This window comes from Thamnophis elegans, chromosome 9 (assembly GCF_009769535.1).
Source record: "Thamnophis elegans isolate rThaEle1 chromosome 9, rThaEle1.pri, whole genome shotgun sequence".
NCBI classification, from domain to species: domain Eukaryota; kingdom Metazoa; phylum Chordata; class Lepidosauria; order Squamata; family Colubridae; genus Thamnophis; species Thamnophis elegans.
In genome coordinates, this window is record NC_045549.1 from 68,153,565 (window position 1) to 68,171,463 (window position 17,899).

The 17,899-nt window shown below is 41.8% G+C and overlaps 1 protein-coding gene across 2 annotated transcripts; it reads right to left on the reverse strand.

Moving 5' to 3' along the window:
* Positions 1 to 5,347: 5,347 nt before the first annotated feature.
* On the reverse strand, positions 5,348 to 13,095 carry CNGA1 (cyclic nucleotide gated channel subunit alpha 1). 2 transcript variants are annotated; one of them, XM_032224606.1, is made up of 5 exons: positions 12,998 to 13,095; positions 10,524 to 10,622; positions 9,709 to 9,816; positions 8,190 to 8,296; positions 5,348 to 6,744 (listed from the first exon to the last, which is right to left on the reverse strand). In XM_032224606.1, the coding sequence occupies exons 1-5, from the start codon at positions 13,093 to 13,095 to the stop codon at positions 5,348 to 5,350; spliced, it is 1,809 nt and encodes a 602-aa protein (XP_032080497.1). The 2 variants fall into 2 exon arrangements, with proteins under 2 accessions (XP_032080497.1, XP_032080498.1); XM_032224607.1 differs by lacking the exon at positions 10,524 to 10,622.
* Between the last annotated feature and the right edge of the window lie 4,804 nt (positions 13,096 to 17,899).

The following is a 17,899-nucleotide window of genomic DNA, read 5'->3' on the forward strand; positions in this document are numbered from 1 at the left end:
AAAACCACAAGGTTCAGCCAAAGTTCGCCTAGAGACACTTAGTCAGTACCTATGGCCCAAGACAAAAGGAGAAGACAGACCCTATCTACTTATAAGGCTTTTTCCTCAAGGTAACCAATAAGAAATGAGTTAAGTGTTTCCATGTTGCGCCGCTTTTGAGAATGTATAAGAATGCGTGCTTCGAGAATGAAGGTTGTTCAGAACTTGCAATACTAACCTTGGGCTACTTTTCTGAACCTGGCTGCCAATAAACTTCTCCTTGCATCCTAAGCCTGTCATTTTCTGCAACAGTTAAGTGAGTGTCACCACATTTTACAAGTTGGCCACGCCCACCCAGTCACATGGCCAGCAAGCTACTCCCACATGGCTGGCAAGCCACTCCCACCCGGTCACATGGCTGACAAATCACTCTCACCCGGTCACATGGCTGGCAAGCCACTCCCACAAAGCAGGCCACACCTACAGAAGAGGTTCTAAAAAAAAATTGAAACCCACCACTGGATCCAATCATTTCATCTCCTCTACAATTAACCCCAATCTGTACTAGATGAGACTTTTCTGCATTATTCTATATATAAAATGGCCAATGAGCTGGTTTCCTGCTGTTAAGACAATTTAACCTTGGTCAGCAAAAGTTTCTAAATTTTACGTGGTCTTCTAACTGATTAGCCCTTTGTATAGCATATAATCAACATTCAAGTAACATATAGGCCCGTGGTGGTGAACCTATAGCATGTCTGCCACAGGTGGCACGTGGGCACACGAGCCGTCGTCCAGCTCAGCTCTACCATACATGCGCATCCCATCGGCCAGCTGATTTTCAGGTCTCTACCATGCCTGCGCGAGACACACCCGTATGTACGGGGAGGGTGAGGGGGGTCACGTGTGCATGCACAGGGGAGCGCAGAGGATGTGTGATGTACCCCCCCGCGCCCATTTTTGGTCCCAGGAGGCTTTAGGGAAGCATGCTAGTCCCAAAATGGGGTGTGGGTGGGTATGTGCCAGGGGTGGGTTTCTCGCCCCGTTCCAACTGGTTCGGTTGGAACGGGGCCGGCGGCGTCCTCGTGCACGCGCGCGGTGCACACATGCGTACTAGCGTCTGCGCGACGCTCCAGCTGCTCCTGGACGATCGCGCAGGCGCTGTATGCGTCCTGCGCATGCGTGGAAGCACAGAACTCGTCAAAACCGGGTAAGGACTGCGGGCGGGCGGGCGCGCCCTTCGCCGTTCCCGGAAGTTACTTACTTCCGGGTTCTGCGACCAACCGGTTCGCAGGGACCGCCGCGAACCGGTTGAAACCCACCCCTGGTGTGTGCATGCGCGGGGGGAGCATGGGGGGCACGCACACATTCACAGGAAGTGCTGGGGGTTGTCACACACACATTGCATAATGGGTGTGGACACACGTGCGTGCTTTTGGACAAAAGGTTAGCCACCACTGATATAGGTTAATTCTGCCAACTGCTATCTGTTGGTTTTTGAGGGCTCAAGGTTGACTCACCCTTCCATCCTTCTGAAATCGGTAAAAACTGGACCCAGATTTTGGGGGGCAATATTCTTACTCAGTACACCCCCTTAGAGAGGGCTATAAAGTGTTACGAAGTGGTACATCCCGTATTTTTCGGAGTGTAAGATGCTCCGAAGTATAAGACGCACCTAGATTTTAGGGAGAAAAACAAGGGAAAAATATCTGCTTCTGCCTCCTTGCAACAAACAGTACAGACAATATACACTGTTTTTAGTGTTATATTTCAGACCATACTTGTACAGATGCTGTTAAAATGTACTTTCTGGAAGTATAGTTATTATCTGCTATTTAAAAGAATAGCACTTTTTAAAACAATAGCGCTGGGCCTCTTCAGATCAAGCATTTATTTTAAAAAGCTTCTTCATTTTGTTAAGTTGTCTAGAACACTAATAAAGCAGTTTTTTAAAAAAATAAGTCTAATAACTTGAACATTCTATAGGCATTTATAGTTGTTGACTTACCTCCTTGCAGCAGACAGTCTGATTAGCACAAGAAAAAAAAAATCTGCCTCCCAGCAATTTGCCATGTGGAGAAAACAGCTAGTTTCACTTTCAATTTCTCCCGATCATCAGCTGTTAGAGGCTGCAGGAATTGCTATAGCTTATTGAAGCCTCCATTTGCTGCAAAGAGATCAATTGCTGGGAGGCAGAGGCCAAAGGGTTGGGGCTGGTGGGTGGGGCTACATTCAGTGTATAAGACACACCCAAATTTTTAACCCTCTTTTTTTGGGGGGGAGGTGCATCTTATACTCCGAAAAATACGGTTCCACCACAAAACCGCGGAGGACAAAATCGCGGTCGACGAAAGCGCGCATTTGACGTCATCACAGCGCGACGAAAACATCGCGCTGTGATCGAAAAATGTAAAAATAAAGCGAAAACCTTACCCTAACCCCCCCAAACCTAACCCTAAACCTAACCCTAAACCTAACCCTTAACCTAACCCTAAATCTAACCCTAAACCTAACCCTTAACCTAACGCTAAACCTAACACTAACCCTTAACCTAACACTAAACGTAACCCTAACGCTCTAAACCTAACCCTAACCCTTAACCTAACCCTAACCCTAACCCTAACCCTAACCCTAACCCTAACCCTTACCTTTATGTGAATCGGCTTGCTTTAATTTTATTTTTATTTCAATTTTTTCATCGCGCTGTGATGACGTCAAATGCGCGCTTTCGTCGATCGCGCTTTTGTGGACCGCGGTTTTGACGGGTCACGAAAAATACAGGTAAGTCTAAGTGCTAGTGCTATCAGTTGACAATGGAGACATTTTGGGATATCATTCATGTACAAATTAAATAGGATAGGAGCCAAAATACATTTCTGCCTAACCCCTATTAAGGTGCTAATTTACTGAAAGCACCATTCACAGCAGATTTTCTCTATAAAGGCTTCCTGAAATAGCGATGTCTGGACTCCATATCCAAAGCCATGTTTCTTGAAAAGTGTATTGAATCAAAAGCTCTGTTGAGACCTGTCAGAGTTGTAAAAAATTGGCTCGCTTTTTATTGCATATTTGCCAATAAAATGACATCAAGTAAAACAATTATTAACGGTAGAACTACAAGTTCTAAAGCTTCAGGGACTAAAGCTTTTCTACCACTTTTTTGTAAATAAAAAGCATTGTGATTGAAAGCTCCCTATTTACTGGAATACCGCAGGTAATGCTTATATGCATAAGTAAACTTCCCAAGGGTGGGACCCATCATTCAAAATGGCTCTGCCTTGAACAATTTTGGCAGGGAAAAAAAAAGATCTTCTCGCAAGGCTGTATTAAATTTCACTGTCTGAATGATACGTTTAATCTCTTGTACAAACACTGGAAGCCAACAGGATGAAATGATAATAATGACAGAATCCCAAAATATAACTTTAGAAAAGCCAACTACGATCTCATAACTGACATCTCATCCCTTGATTGGCAAACTCTATTCACTGGCTGCAACACTGCCGAAGACCATTGTAGCATTTTTTTGCACGAAATCAAAAGAACCATCAAACTATACATACCTCTAATAACCACCGATACCAAGAAGAACAAATTACCAATAACAATAAGGAATCTTCAATTTAAAAAAAACTACTCTTTGGTGCAAAAACAAAACTGGCTACTTGGCCAACTTTAAAAGTTGCTACAAAACTTTATGCCGACAGATAAAGGCAGAATGCATCAGTTATCACAGCAAACCAGGGGTGGGTTGCTAACAGCATTACTGATGGTTCAGCGTGCAAATGTGCACTCTGCACGTTTGATAAAATTGTATGAATGTCTAGTTTGTTGGAGGATGTTATCTAATTGCTTCCTTTTTTCTGGTGTTCTGGGTTGCTATAGTGCATTTCTCATGTGAATAGTGCTCTTACACAGCTCCATTTGTAAGAAGCTTGATTACCACTTTGCAATGGAACATTTGCTTAGCCTGGATTATTTTTTTGATAGCTATCAAAGCTTCTTTTTTTCCTGATTGCCTTGTATCCTTTCCAGGGAATCTTCATGAAAGGTTACGTGCCTATCTTACATCTTCATTCTGGATAGCAGTTAGACTTATATACAGCTTCATAGGGCTTTCAGCCCTCTCTAAGCGGTTTACAGAGTCAGCATATCGCCCCCAACAGTCTGGGTGCTCATTTTACCCACCTCGGAAGGATGGAAGGCTGAGTCAACCTTGAGCCTGGTGAGATTTGAACCGCCGAACTACAGATAACAGTCCGCTGAAGTGGCCTGCAGTACTGCACTCTACCCACTGCGCCACCTCGGCTCTTAGGCTCAATTAGGCACCTTCTCCATTACTGAATCTTATAATTTGACAGCAGGAGTAGGTTTCATTTCATTTGTATCATCTGGTTGCTACAGAAATCATATTTTGCTTAAAACACTGATAATCAAAAGGAATAACTCTCGTAGTAAAAATTCTGCCTGTTTATCCAACAAATATTTTAACTTATGATGAATAGCTTACAGTCAGTACAACTAGCATAATTCTGCAAAAACATCATTATTAGATTACTAGCAGTGCAGGATTTTCTTGTAGAAATATTTCCACATTACACAAACTACTTTCAGTTTTCTGGATAGTTATGGTAACAACAAGTTGTCCTCTGACTCATGAATCTAATACAATCAAACAGTTTAACAATGTCCATCAATTGTAAAACCACAATAGCTACTGAGTAGCTGGAAAAATTGTTTCTTTCTAGATGGATTACATAGGGCTTTCTAGATGGATTATATAGGTGGCTAAGACGTTGACATTGTCAATCAGAAAGGTTGGCAGTTCGGCGGTTCAAATCCCTAGCGCCACATAACAGAGTGAGTTCCCATTACTTGTCCCAACTTCTGCCAACCTAGCAAAATAGGAGCGACCTTTGGTGGGAAGGTAACAGCATTCCGTGCACCTTCAGCATTTAGTCATGCCGGTCACATGACCACGGAGATGTCTTCGGGCAACGCTGGCTCTTTGGCTTTGAAACAGAGATGAACACCGCCCCCTAGAGGAACCTTTACTTTTACCTTAGATGGATTATACAGACGAAATTTAGAATGAAACCTACTAATCTTTCATTCATTCCTTGAGATTTCACGTTTCCAAGTTGAACCATGAAATTCAGATTTGTAGAACCATAGTACAGGATGGCATTGCTGTATGTTTCCCAGGGACAAAATGTAAGTTCTTAAACATGTCAGTTGAAAAAAATGCCAAGAGGAAAACCTGGTTCTTATGAATACTTGCCCATATCCAATGGAATATCTAACATAATTCTGCCCATTTATTAATTTATCCTCAAGTATGAATATCTGAAAGGTTTTTTTTTAATCCTTAATGACCAGAAGTTCTCTGCAATTCTTCTAAGTCTGAAAAATCGTACTCTAGGGATGGTTTCACAATGGTCTCAACTTGCCTTAACCTTATTTTTAATTTCTGCTGTGCAGCACTGTATTCAGCTAAAAGTCTAGCAAATCTTGTTTGTAAATTATCTAGCATTCCTTCCATTTGGCTAACCTTTTGCTCGAGGTTTTCCGTGTCTCTTTTCATGTTCACTTGCTCCAAATCCAGTAGTCCATCTTTGATAAGGATTTGCTTTCCCTTCTCTTCCAACAAAGTCTTTGCCTCTGGATATTCTATTAAAGCTTCCATCAGATCATCTTTATGCAAACAAAACAAATCTGAATAGCCCAGGCTTCTAATATTAGCTGTCCTCCGATTTCCAGCTTTGCTACCTTTAATGTTAAGGATGCTAATCTCTCCAAAATAGCTGCCATCACTAAGAACCACAAACTGAGTTACTCCGTCATCAGCTACCACGGCGAGTTTTCCTTCTTTGATAATGTACATTTCTCGCCCAATATCACCTTTCCGGCAGATATAATCACCAGGACTATACACTTGAGGTTGTAGTTTCAAGACCAGCTCAACTAACAGGCCAGCTTCACAGTCTGAAAAAATCTGGACTTTTTTTAATGTATCCAAATGCACGTTAATAGCAATTTCTGCTCGTAATTTATCTGGAAGAAATTTCAAGACTTCTCTCTCGTCTACGGCCTTTTTATTTGACCACAAATAATCAAACCACTTGATAACCCGTTTCTCTAAATCTTTGCTTACATTACGAAGCTGCATGTACTGTTTGATAGCATCGATCTTTGCTTGAAATTCCTCCCGGGCAGCATTCATATTAGAGATCATGGAACCAATGTTACCTACAATGGTAGCAAAGATTAATACACCGACCAAGAAATCAACAACAACAAACCAATACTCAATATCTTGCACAGGAGGAGGTGTTTCACCAATAGTTGTCAATGTCAGTGTTGACCAGTAGAGGCTGTACACATATTTTCTAGCGAGCCTGCCAAATTCAGGATGAGAAATATTAGGGTAGACCCATGTGTCTGTTCCAAAGCCAATCGCTTTGGACAGGGAGAAATAGATACAAGCATTCCAGTGGATGATAATTATAATGTACATGACAAGATTAGAGATCCTGAAGATATTTGGATAGCTTGTTCTCGTTTCTGATTGCTGGAAGAATTCAAACATACGTGATATTCTAAGTAATCTGTTTATTCTTATTTCTGGGTAATTCAGTCCAAATCTGAAGTAAAGTAGATCAGATGGCACGATGGACAGCAGATCTAATTTGAATTGCGATGTTTCCTTGTATCTTCTCTTCAGCTTAGATTTTTCTTTCACCAACAAGCCTTGCTCCAAGTAACCTGAAGCAAAAGGTAAGCAATTCTTTATGGTACAAATCTGTTTTTAACTGATGGAAAGAGGTAAACAGAATGTTATCACTAAACCATTATCTATAACTCGGGGCATCTCTGTCATCTTTGCAAGTAGTCAGAATTTTGACCCTTTCCAGTTCACATTTAAAACTAAAACGTGAAGAACCAAAACAACATTTAGAAATTTATCATCTTTTTTTTCTCCAACAATACTTTTTAGGGCACTGAACTTCCTTGAAACTTTATCACACTTAACATTCTGAATTAACTTCTTAATGTGATCGTTCATTATATAAAATCGTGCACAAACACTGATAGGTGCTTTTATATTTTTATGCAGGGCTTACAGTTTCCCCATAATTTCAAAGCCAAGAAACTGAACACCTCTTTCAAACTAGGATTTGGCCTTGGTTTGTGATAATCAGGAATACTTGAAGTGCTATTTGTGAGGGAATTTGGAAGACCACCTATTTCTGCCCAGCATTACGGATAGTTATGATAACCATCCCCAGAAATTAAAAAAATGGGGATCTGAAATGTATTATATTTATTTAGATCAGTGGTTCCCAACCTGGGGGCCATGCCCCACAGGGGGGCAATTTGATTTTTAATTGGGGCAATTGTTTAGCAATAGCAGTTAGACTTATATACCGCTTCATAGGGCTTTCAGCCTTCTCTAAGCGGTTTACAGAGTCAGCATATCGCCCCCACAGTCTGGGTCCTCATTTCACCCACCTCGGAAGGATGGAAGGCTGAGTCAACCTTGAGCCGGTGAGATTAGAACCGCTGAACTGCAGATAACAGTCAGCTGAAGTGGCCTGCAGTACTGCACCCTAACCACTGCGCCACCTTGGCTCTTAAACCAAGTTAAGGGCTTTTTAGGCTTCCTCTACGTGAGTAGAGCTCACTTTTTAAGTAAAATAAGAATTATATGTCACAGTGGGAGCATCAGGATTTTAAAGATGCTTAGGTGAGGCATGGCTAAAAAAAAGGTTGGGAACCACTGATTTAGATCCTATTTTAATTTAATTTTTAATACTTAACATACCTAATACTCCCTCCTCCTATTTCCCCCAAAACAGCAACTGTGTGAGATGGGTTGGACTGAAAATGAGTGACTGGTCACCCAGATAGCTTTCATGCTTAGGATGGGACTAGAACTCACAGTCTCCTAGTTTCTAGCCAGTGGTTATGGCACTGAAACTAGTCTCCGAGTTTCAGGGACTGCATGAACTGCAATGATTCATTGAACAACTGCAATGATTTGCTTAACTGTGGCAAGAAAAGGTCGTAAAATGAGGTGCGACTCATTTAACAACCGCCTCGCTTAACAACATAAATGTTGGGCTCACTTGTGGTCATAAGTTGAGGACCATGTGTACGATTGTACCAATTTTCAAGTGTGCAACAGAGGCAATAGAACACCTTCTTACCTGTCCTTGTTCGCACAAACATGTCAGCAATATAAATAAAATCTGCAGAATAGTCCAAAATCAACCACATTTCTAAATTGTTATGGTTAAGTTCATCAAAACAGGCCCTGAGTAAGAACAAATGACACCAGAAATTAAAACGTAAGCATCAAATATCATAATCAACAATAACAGTTGTTTGTTTCGGTGGAACTGTGGAGGGACTGCGTGGCATTTTAGGAAGACATTCCGGAGTTGAGTCGGAATTGCAAACTGAATGGACCACAAAATTAGCGTACTCGTTCTACTTTATCTGTTAAAGGAAACGAACACTTGCGTATCCCTGCAAATTTCTCCAGTTTTGCAGAAAAACTGATAGCATGCCATTGATAAAGTTCAGCTCTATTGTAACAGAATAGGAAGAACAGTGTTCGTCTACACTGTCACCTTTCCCAACTAACACATTTTAGTAAAAGCATTCATCAGCTGCAGTTGGACAATCAATTAAATATGAGTCAGCAGTGGGTTGCAGCAACCAAAAAGGCTAATGCAATCCTAAATTGTATTAAGAGAGAGATTGAATCATGATCACATACTAATACCATTCTATACTGCATCCAGTTTTGGTCCCCACACTATAAAAAAGATGCTGAGACTCTAGAAAGAGTGCAGAGAAGAGCAACAAAGATGATTAGGGGACTGGAGGCTAAAACATATGAAGAACGGTTGCAGGAACTGGGTATGTCTAATTTAATGAAAAGAAGGACTAGGGGAGACATGATAGCAGTGTTCCATTATCTCAGGGGTTGCCACAAAGAAGAGGGGCTTGGAGGCTAAAACATATGAAGAACTGGGCATGGCTAGTCTAGTGAAAAGAACCAGGGCTGACATGTTAACAGTGTACCAATATTTGAGGGGCTGCCACAGAGAAGAAAGGGTCAACCTATTTTCCAAAGCACCTGAAGGCTAGACAAGAAACAATGGAAGGAAACTGATCAAGGAGAGATTCAACCTAGAAATAAGGAGAAATTTTCTGATACCGTGTTTTCCATATGACCCATCCGAAAATAAGCCCTGGCATGATTTTTCCAGATGTCTGTTTTCCCCAGACTCCAGGACTGGTCCATGTTCCTCCCCAACCTCCTCACTGTCCAAATCTGCTGCCAGCTCTGCTGGCCACTGGTGGGCCACAACAAAATGTTTCTTAACCCACAACCCTGGACAACCAATATTTTCTTGATATACTTAACTCGACCGACTTTGTCGTGGATCATATTTTCTGCTTATTTATTTATTAAATGCATGTGCCACACAATTTTCTCTCAGTAACTTACAGGTGAAAACAGCTTCAAAGAATGCAACAAGAATTAAAATAAAGATGAAGAAAGAAGTTCTTTCCCTGTTTAAAGCAACCAATTGCTTTGATGGATAACAATTATGGGAGTTGAAGCTCACGAGAGCTGGATGACGCCAAGTTGGGAAGCTGAGCTTAAGATACAGCAACACTTGTAACATGTTCAGTTTTTGTATAATACAATACCTAGCGATGATCATTGTCCAATTGTACATGACGGGCACTGTGATGCAGAACAACCAGTTGTAATAAAGGTTTCCAGAGGGATCAATGACAAATATTTCATTCTTCCCCCTGAAGAGCAAGCAGAAGGAAAAATTATTCATTCATACATTAACCATTCATACAAAATGGTGGCCCAAGTTGAAGCAGGAATGATTTCGCTGAATCAACTTTTTCTTAGAAATCTCTGTCATTTAACTTTGCCTCCAGGTGTTGCACAATGAAAATATTCTGTTTGGATGCCAAGATACAGGTAGCTATCTACCACAGGGGTCACCAATCTTTTGGGCAAACCGGTGGTGGAAATCGGGCCTGGGTCACTGAACCAGTAGGGATGACAGGCTGGCCATGCCCCCGAACCGGTCCCTGGTCGGCACTCATTTACCCCGCCCACCTGCCCCGCCCAGTCACTCCTCACCTCCTGGGCGGCTTGCATGCCTAAGCTGCCTTCCCAGTTCCCACGTGGTGTCTGCCCTGCACTCCAACTAAGCTGCTTCCTTCTGCATACAAGTAAGTCGTGGTAGCCCGCCTTCCCCGAAGCTTGCTACACCCCCCCATCATCCCCACCAGGCTTGCGACCTTACCTTCCCCTGCCCCTTCCAGGAGTCACTTTGTCTCCTTGGGGGCTTCAGGAAGGGGGTGGCCCCTGCATGGGGGGGGATTTTTGCCCTCCCCAGAGCATTTCACCCCTAAACCAAAGGATCTTGTCTATAAACTGGCTTGGGAAGTCACGCATTTTGACAGGAGATGGTTCGGTGTAGAAATTTAAAAGCGCTTACTTCTCTCTATCATTTTTCTTCTCAGGTTCACTTTCATTTTTCTTTTCATCCTTATCTTCCTTGTCCACTGTGTTATTTTTCTTTGTATCACCAGTTTTACTGAAACAAATATATATATATATATACTGCATAACTATTCAAAATAGCAATCTCACCATAAAGTTACTTTCATTCTGTCTTATTTAGTGTGCCATAAAAACATTCCCGTTGTACTGCATGCGTATGCCCACTACTTATTATTGGGAATCTTATGTTTTCATGTTGAATGTATTTCAAATACATTCAAATACATGCATATACTCCTGCTTGAGTGGGTGGGTGGGGTCTCCTGCTTGAGCGGGGGGTTGGTCTAGATGACCTATAAGGCCCCTTTCCAACTCTGTTAACCTGTTAGATCTGTTAAATTGATTTACGGCCTCGATAAACTAAACCAACTACAGTCCCATAAAGTATTCTGACATTTCTTTCATTCTTTACCTAATGCCATCTTTGTTACCTCCCGAATACCTAAGAAATTACTCTATAGTCTATTACACACATAAATGTTATTGCTACAGATTGTATCGTAACAATCTGAGAAAACCTGTTGGTTGGGCAACGCCGTCCACACATCTTAAACTTGCTAAGGTTGAGAGACTTCACTCTCTGTGCAATCTGTAACTGTTCTTTATTAAGGTCCTGAGTCATATGGCAAACTAGAATTTGAGTACAGGTAAATTTTGTTCCTTAATTTAGTCCTCTGGATGAACATGCGGGGACTAGGAAAAGAAAGGATTCAGATCATCTGTGGGTTCCTACCAGTTTGCACCGGTTTGGGCAAACCGGTAGTGGAAATCGGGCCTGGTTCACTGAACCAGTAGGGATGACAGGCTGGCCATGCCCCCGAACCGGTCCCTGGTCGGCACTCATTTACCCCGCCCACCTGCCCCGCCCAGTCACTCCTCACCTCCTGGGCGGCTTGCATGCCTAAGCTGCCTTCCCAGTTCCCACGTGGTGTCTGCCCTGCACTCCAACTAAGCTGCTTCCTTCTGCATACAAGTAAGTCGTGGTAGCCCCCCTTCCCCGAAGCTTGCTACACCCCCCCATCATCCCCACCAGGCTTGCGACCTTACCTTCCCCCGCCCCTTCCAGGAGTCACTTTGTCTCCTTGGGGGCTTCAGGAAGGGGGTGACCCCTGCATGGGGGGGGGGATTTTTGCCCTCCCCAGGCTTCAGGAAAGCCTCTGGAGCCTGGGGAGGGTGAAAAGTTTTCCCCTGTGCAGGGATTGCACGCACATGTGCACATGGGGGGAATCACTTGCACATGCACAGGTGGTGGTCGCTCATGCATGCACAGGTGGGGGGATCGCTTGTGCATGCACAGGTAGGGGGCACGCACGCGCACACATAGTTTTGGTACACCTTTAGAAAATATATAACAAAATATAAATATAAATATAAATATAAATATAAATATAAATATAAATGTAAATGTAAATGTTAATGTTAATGTTAATATAAATAATATAAATGTAAATGTAAATGTAAATATAAATAAATGTAAATGTAAATGTAAATATAAATATAAATAATATAGATATAGATATAAATATAGATATAAATATAAATATAAATATTAATATAAATAATATAAATGTAAATGTAAATATAAATATAAATGTAAATGTAAATAATATAAATATAAATAATATAAATGTAAATGTAAGTGTAAGTGTTAGTGTAAATGTAAGTGTAAGTGTAAATGTAAATATAAGTATAAGTATATGTAAATGTAAACGTAAACGTAAATTAAATATAAATATCAGTATATATAAATGTAAAAATCTGTGTGTATAGAGTTGTTGCAAAGCTGAAACGGTGATGTAAAATGAAGAAAATTGTGTGTGTGTGTGTGTGTGTGTGTGTATATGTATGTATGTAGATGTATGTATGTGTGTGTGTGTGTGTGTGTGTGTGTGTGTTTGTGTGTGTGTGTGTGTATGAAAGAGCTAAAGGACCAGGTTAAGAACAAATTGTCCTGGGGAAAACCTATCTAAGAGCTGTGGTGGCACAGTGGTTAGAATGCAGTATTGCAGGCTAATTCTGCTGACTGTCAGCAGTTCGATCCTGATCACCTCAAGTCTTGACTGAGCCTTCCATCCTTCCAAGGTCGGTAAAACGAGGACCCAGATTGTCTGTCAAGTGCTTAGAGAGGGCTGTGAAGCACCGTGAAGCCGTATATAAATCTAAGTGCTACTGCTATCTATGTTGTTCGCTAAGAATCTCCAATGACAGTCAAAGGAACTGTGACATTAACCCAGGTTTATGGATTACTTGGGATTACAATATACATGTTACATTGTAAGCCTCTTCAGAGGTGCCTGGAACCACGAGATGGATGGCATTTAAATTTAATAAATGAATAAATAACTTTACATCCTCAGCAAAAACAAACAAAAAAAAAAAAAACTAAAATTCATGCACTCCTTATCTTACCTGCTTTCACCATCCACGTTTTCGAGACTTTCCTTTCTACTGTGGCTGGCTAAATTAAGAGGATCAGAATCTAAATGTTGACCTTCCCTCTCCCCCATCCTTGTGATAATATGTTATCTGAAAGAGAGAGAGAGACAGAGACATAGATATAGAGAGAGACAGAGCAAAATATGTTTAAAGTGGACCAACATTTTGTAACAAAGCTTTGTTTATAATGATATATGAAAAAAAAATCCATCCCATCTCTAGCATGCCCAGGAGCTTCACCAAAGTATTATTAGTTTGTTTGCTTATTTATTCATACCACTTATTACCAAGGTCACTCAGTGGTTTACATTGAAAAAGAAAAAATTAGAACCGGAGGTATTTAAAAATGGTTCCACCACAAAACCGCGGATGACAAAATCGCGGTCCACGAAAGCGCGTATGTGACGTCATCACAGCGCGACGAAAAAGATCGAAAAATGTAAAAATAAAGCGAAAACCTTACCCTAACCCCCCCAAACCTAACCCTAAACCTAACCCTAAACCTAACCCTTAACCTAACCCTAATCCTAACCCTTAACTTAACCCTAAACCTAACCCTAAACCTAACCCTTAACCTAATGAAAAACCTAACGCTAACCCTTAACCTAACGCTAAATGTAACGCTAACACTCTAAACCTAACCCTAACCCTTAACCTAACCCTAACCCTAACCCTAACCTAACCCTTACCTTTATGTGAATCGGCTTGCTGTAATTTAATTTTTATTTCAATTTTTCGATCTTTTTCGTCGCGATGTGATGACGTCACATACGCGATTTCGTCGACCGCGCTTTTGTGGAACGCGGTTTTGACGGGTCACGTTTAAAAATATTTTAAACCAGTATTTAAAGCAACAGGAGGGAATGTAAAAGTAGGAAAAAGGGGAGGAATGGGAAGAAGAGGGGAAGGGTAAAGGGGAGGAAGGAGAAGGAGAGAAGAAAGAGAAGAAAGGAGGGAAGGAAGGAGGGAATGTAGGAGAGAAGAAAGGGGGGAAGGAAGGAGGAAAGGAAAGGGGAAAGGAAGGAGAGAAGGAGAAAAGAAAGGAGGAAAGGAAGGAGGGAAGGAAGGAGAGAAGGAGAGAAGAAAGGAGAGAAGAAAGGAGGGAAGGAAGGAGGGAATATAGAAGAAAGGGGGGAAGGAAGGAGGAAAGGAAGGGGGAAAGGAAGGAGAGAAGGAGAAAAGAAAGGAGGGAAGGAAGGAGGGAAGGAAGGAGGGAAGGAGGGAAGGGGAAGGAGGGAGGGGAGGAAGGAAGGAGGGAAGAAACGAGGGAAGGAAAGAGGGAGGGAGGGAAGAAGAAGTAGGACCGTTGTAAGATAAGATGGATCTATGGGATGTTAAGAAAGCAATCTTCAAGTATATTGTCAACTGTAGGGAAAAATTATTATAAATACATATTATTAATAACAGTTATAAGATCATATAATTGTGAATGTATATATGAAATTGATAAAAAAAAGATTCTTGTATAGAAACAGCATGAAATAATAAAAAATAAATAAATAAAGCAACAGGAAGAACGAAGCTGGAAAGCAGGTTAGTGGGGTGGGTGGAGAATGTGGATTTTGCAGCATCCTTCCCCTGCCACACCCACCAAGCCACACCACGCCTGCCACGCCACGCCCACAGAACTGGTAGTAAAAAAATTGAATCCCGCCACTGTGACACCCGTATCCTAGAAAGAGAGAGTGAGACAGAGAGACTGATGCTCCTTTTATCGCATGGACAGGCTAATCTGCAAATTTAATAAAATAATTTAAAGCTGATTTTTAAAAATCAACACATTGGCTGGACAAAGTATTGAAAATGAATGTGACTCAGTATCTCCCTCCAGTTGTGCCTTAATATACAAGAAGGAAAAGCATTTTTCTACAGAATAAGCAACCTGCTCCAGCATTTCCAAGTTTTATCAATTATACTGGCATATTGTGAGAATTTCAATTGGCCAGTTTGGGATTCTCACAACCAGGCATCCATAGCTTGCATTAAAACTTGGTTTCAACTTCTGAAAATCCAAAGGAACCATCGTTTCAAGTTCAAGCTGACATAATGCCTATCATTCTGTTGAGGAACCATAAGTATCTGGCAGTAAGAGGATTATAACAAACAACACAGGCGTTTTCATCAAGACTTTGCACTTTAGCTAAGGGTGTGGGGGAGGATGACTCAGCAGTTAAGGATGCTGAGCTTGTCGGCTAGAAAGCTGATAGCCCAGGTTCGAGACTGGAGAGCCACCCGACGGGGTGAGCTCCCATTCCTTGCTTCAGCTCCTGCCCACCTAGCCGTTTGAAAGCATGCAAATGCGAGTAGATAAATAGGTACCATTTCGATGGGAAGGTAACAGTGCTCCGTGCAGTTTGGTGTATAGTCATGCTTGGCCATATGACCATAGAAATTTCTTCGGACACTGCAGGTTCCCTCTGTTAAAAAAAGGAGATGAGCACCGCTCATCGGATATGACTGTAACCTTTACCATTTCTTTTTTACTTTAGCTAAAATGACTGACATTAAAACAAAGCCTGAAATAAGTCAGCACAAACACAATCCAGCAAATAGAAATCACACCCTATTCATTTTCAGAGAAGCCATTCCCATTGAAAGCAATGGTATTTTGAAAACAGTTTTATACCCTACATGAGTAGGGTATTGCCTTTGCCTACACATGCTCAGAACTGCGCCTATAAGACAGACTAAACGTTTCTTGAAGTAGTGATTATGTATTAAGAACAAGACAGGCTCCACAAACCAAGAAAGACCTGTTGCAATTCTTCAAAGCAGATTTATTTATTGTGGCTCCCAGTGGTAGGATTCAAATTTTTTTATTACCAGTTCTGTGAGTGTGGCTTTGTGGGTGCGGCAGGGGAAGGATAATGCAAAATCTCCATTCCCACTCCACTCCAGGGGAAGGATAACACAAAATCTCCATTCCCTCCCCACTCCAGGGGAAGGGTAATGCAAAATCTCCATTCCCTCCCCACTCCAGGGAAAGGATACTGCAAAATCTCAATTCCTTCCCCTCTCCTGGGGGAAGGATACTGCAAAATCTCCATCCCCACCTTACTCCAGGGGAAGGATACTGCAAAATCCCCATTCCCACTCCACTCCAGGGGAAGGATAACACAAAATCTCCATTCCCTCCCCACTCCAGGGGAAGGATACTGCAAAATCTCCATTCCCTCCCCACTCCAGGGAAAGGATACTGCAAAATCTCAATTCCTTCCCCTCTCCTGGGGGAAGGATACTGCAAAATCTCCATCCCCACCTTACTCCAGGGGAAGGATACTGCAAAATCCCCATTCCCACCTCACTCCAGGGGAAGGATACTGCAAAATCTCCATTCCTTCCCTCTCCTGGGGGAAGGATACTGCAAAATCTCCATTCCCACCTCACTCCAGGGGAAGGAACCTGACAGACCACTCGAACTTACAATGGCACCGAAAAAAATGACAGTTTTTCACACATTATGACCATTGCAGCATCCCCTCAGTCACGTGAGCAAAATTCAGATGCCCCGCAAATGACTCATATTTATGACCGTTGCAGTGTCCCAGGGTCATGCGATCGCCTTTTGCAACCTTCTGACAGGCAAAATCAATGGGGAAGCCAGTTTCACTTAACAAACGCGTTAACTTAACAATCACCACGATCCACTTAACAACTATGGCAAGAAAAGTCATAAAATGGGGCAAAACACACTTCACAACTGTCTCTCTCAGCCACAGAAATCTTGGGGCTCAGTTGTGGTCGTATGTCGAGGACTACCTATTAACTATAAATACCAACCTCGTTTCTTTCCCTGCACTGTAACGAATCCAAAGCGATACATGAAATCTTCAATCTTCCATTGAAGAATAAATCTGTAATAAAGAAACCTGAGGTGAAATTGATGAGCTGTAGCGGAGAAAGGATTCCAATATTGCTGTTGGCGATACAATGGAATTAGGTTGCAGCTCCGCTTATTTTGGAAATGTAATCTGCAAATGTCATGAAAGAAGTCCTTTAAGTCCCCATATATAAGCCAAATACAACTCACTCATCATGAAATCTCTGGACCGCAAAGCCTACAAACTTGAAATTTGGCATATATGTTCCTCTTGGCTTCTAAGTGCTCGCTAAGAAAGGATTTTTCAAAATGACCATCAGATCATTAGTATTTCTTATATAGTAATTAACATTCTCTGATGATAAGGAGTTCTACTCCCCCTCCCCACCTGAAAAGAACTCTGTTCTGACTGCCAGTTGCCTCACATTCCATTACCTCAGTTCAAAATGGCAGACGTTCCACCGCTTCACTCAGGAGCAGTCTGGGGCTCCTTACAGTACTAAACTTCGGTACCTCACCAAAATGTCTATGCCTTCCACCTATGGAACAGCTTCCGGATTCAAAGCAGCGGGAGCTATAGTCCCTTATGTGTTTCAATCACCGACCACCACTGAGTCCACGGATTGTGAACCGAATTTCTCCTGCATAGCCTGATCACATAGTTACGTCATGAAGCACGGGTATCCAGTTAGTAAATAATAAACATTGATGTCGGGTTTAGAATGTCCTTCAAATCCAGATTGTGGCAAAAATATGTGAGGGACACACTTTCATTTTCAGAAGGGCATGACACGTTCTTTGAAATCTTACTGTGCTTCAAATGCAGGACAAACTCAGATTTATTTATTGTTTTGTTCTCCTTTTGTATAGAAATATAAAATTGCAGGATTGCTGCACCTTGCCTCCCCAGGTGCAGCAATCCTAAGGACTGGTGGAAAAAGGAAAAAAAAACACCCTATTATTAATAAAAAGAACTAACCTGAATGTCAGCATTAAGAAAGCAATAGAATTTTGTGCCCAGAACATGTGTATGCTTTGTTCGCTTCTCAAATTCT

Bases quoted from the DNA above. Each gene is read 5' to 3' on its own strand.
- CNGA1 (XM_032224606.1), bottom strand. From the start codon at position 13,095: ATGGGGGAGAGGGAAGGTCAACATTTAGATTCTGATCCTCTTAATTTA. The intron at 9,817-10,523 runs GTAAGCGCTTTT...CTTGCTCTTCAG, and splicing joins AAGAAAAATGATAGAGAGAA to GGGGAAGAATGAAATATTTG. The intron at 6,745-8,189 runs GTAAGAAGGTGT...CTTTTGCTTCAG, and splicing joins GTTTGTGCGAACAAGGACAG to GTTACTTGGAGCAAGGCTTG.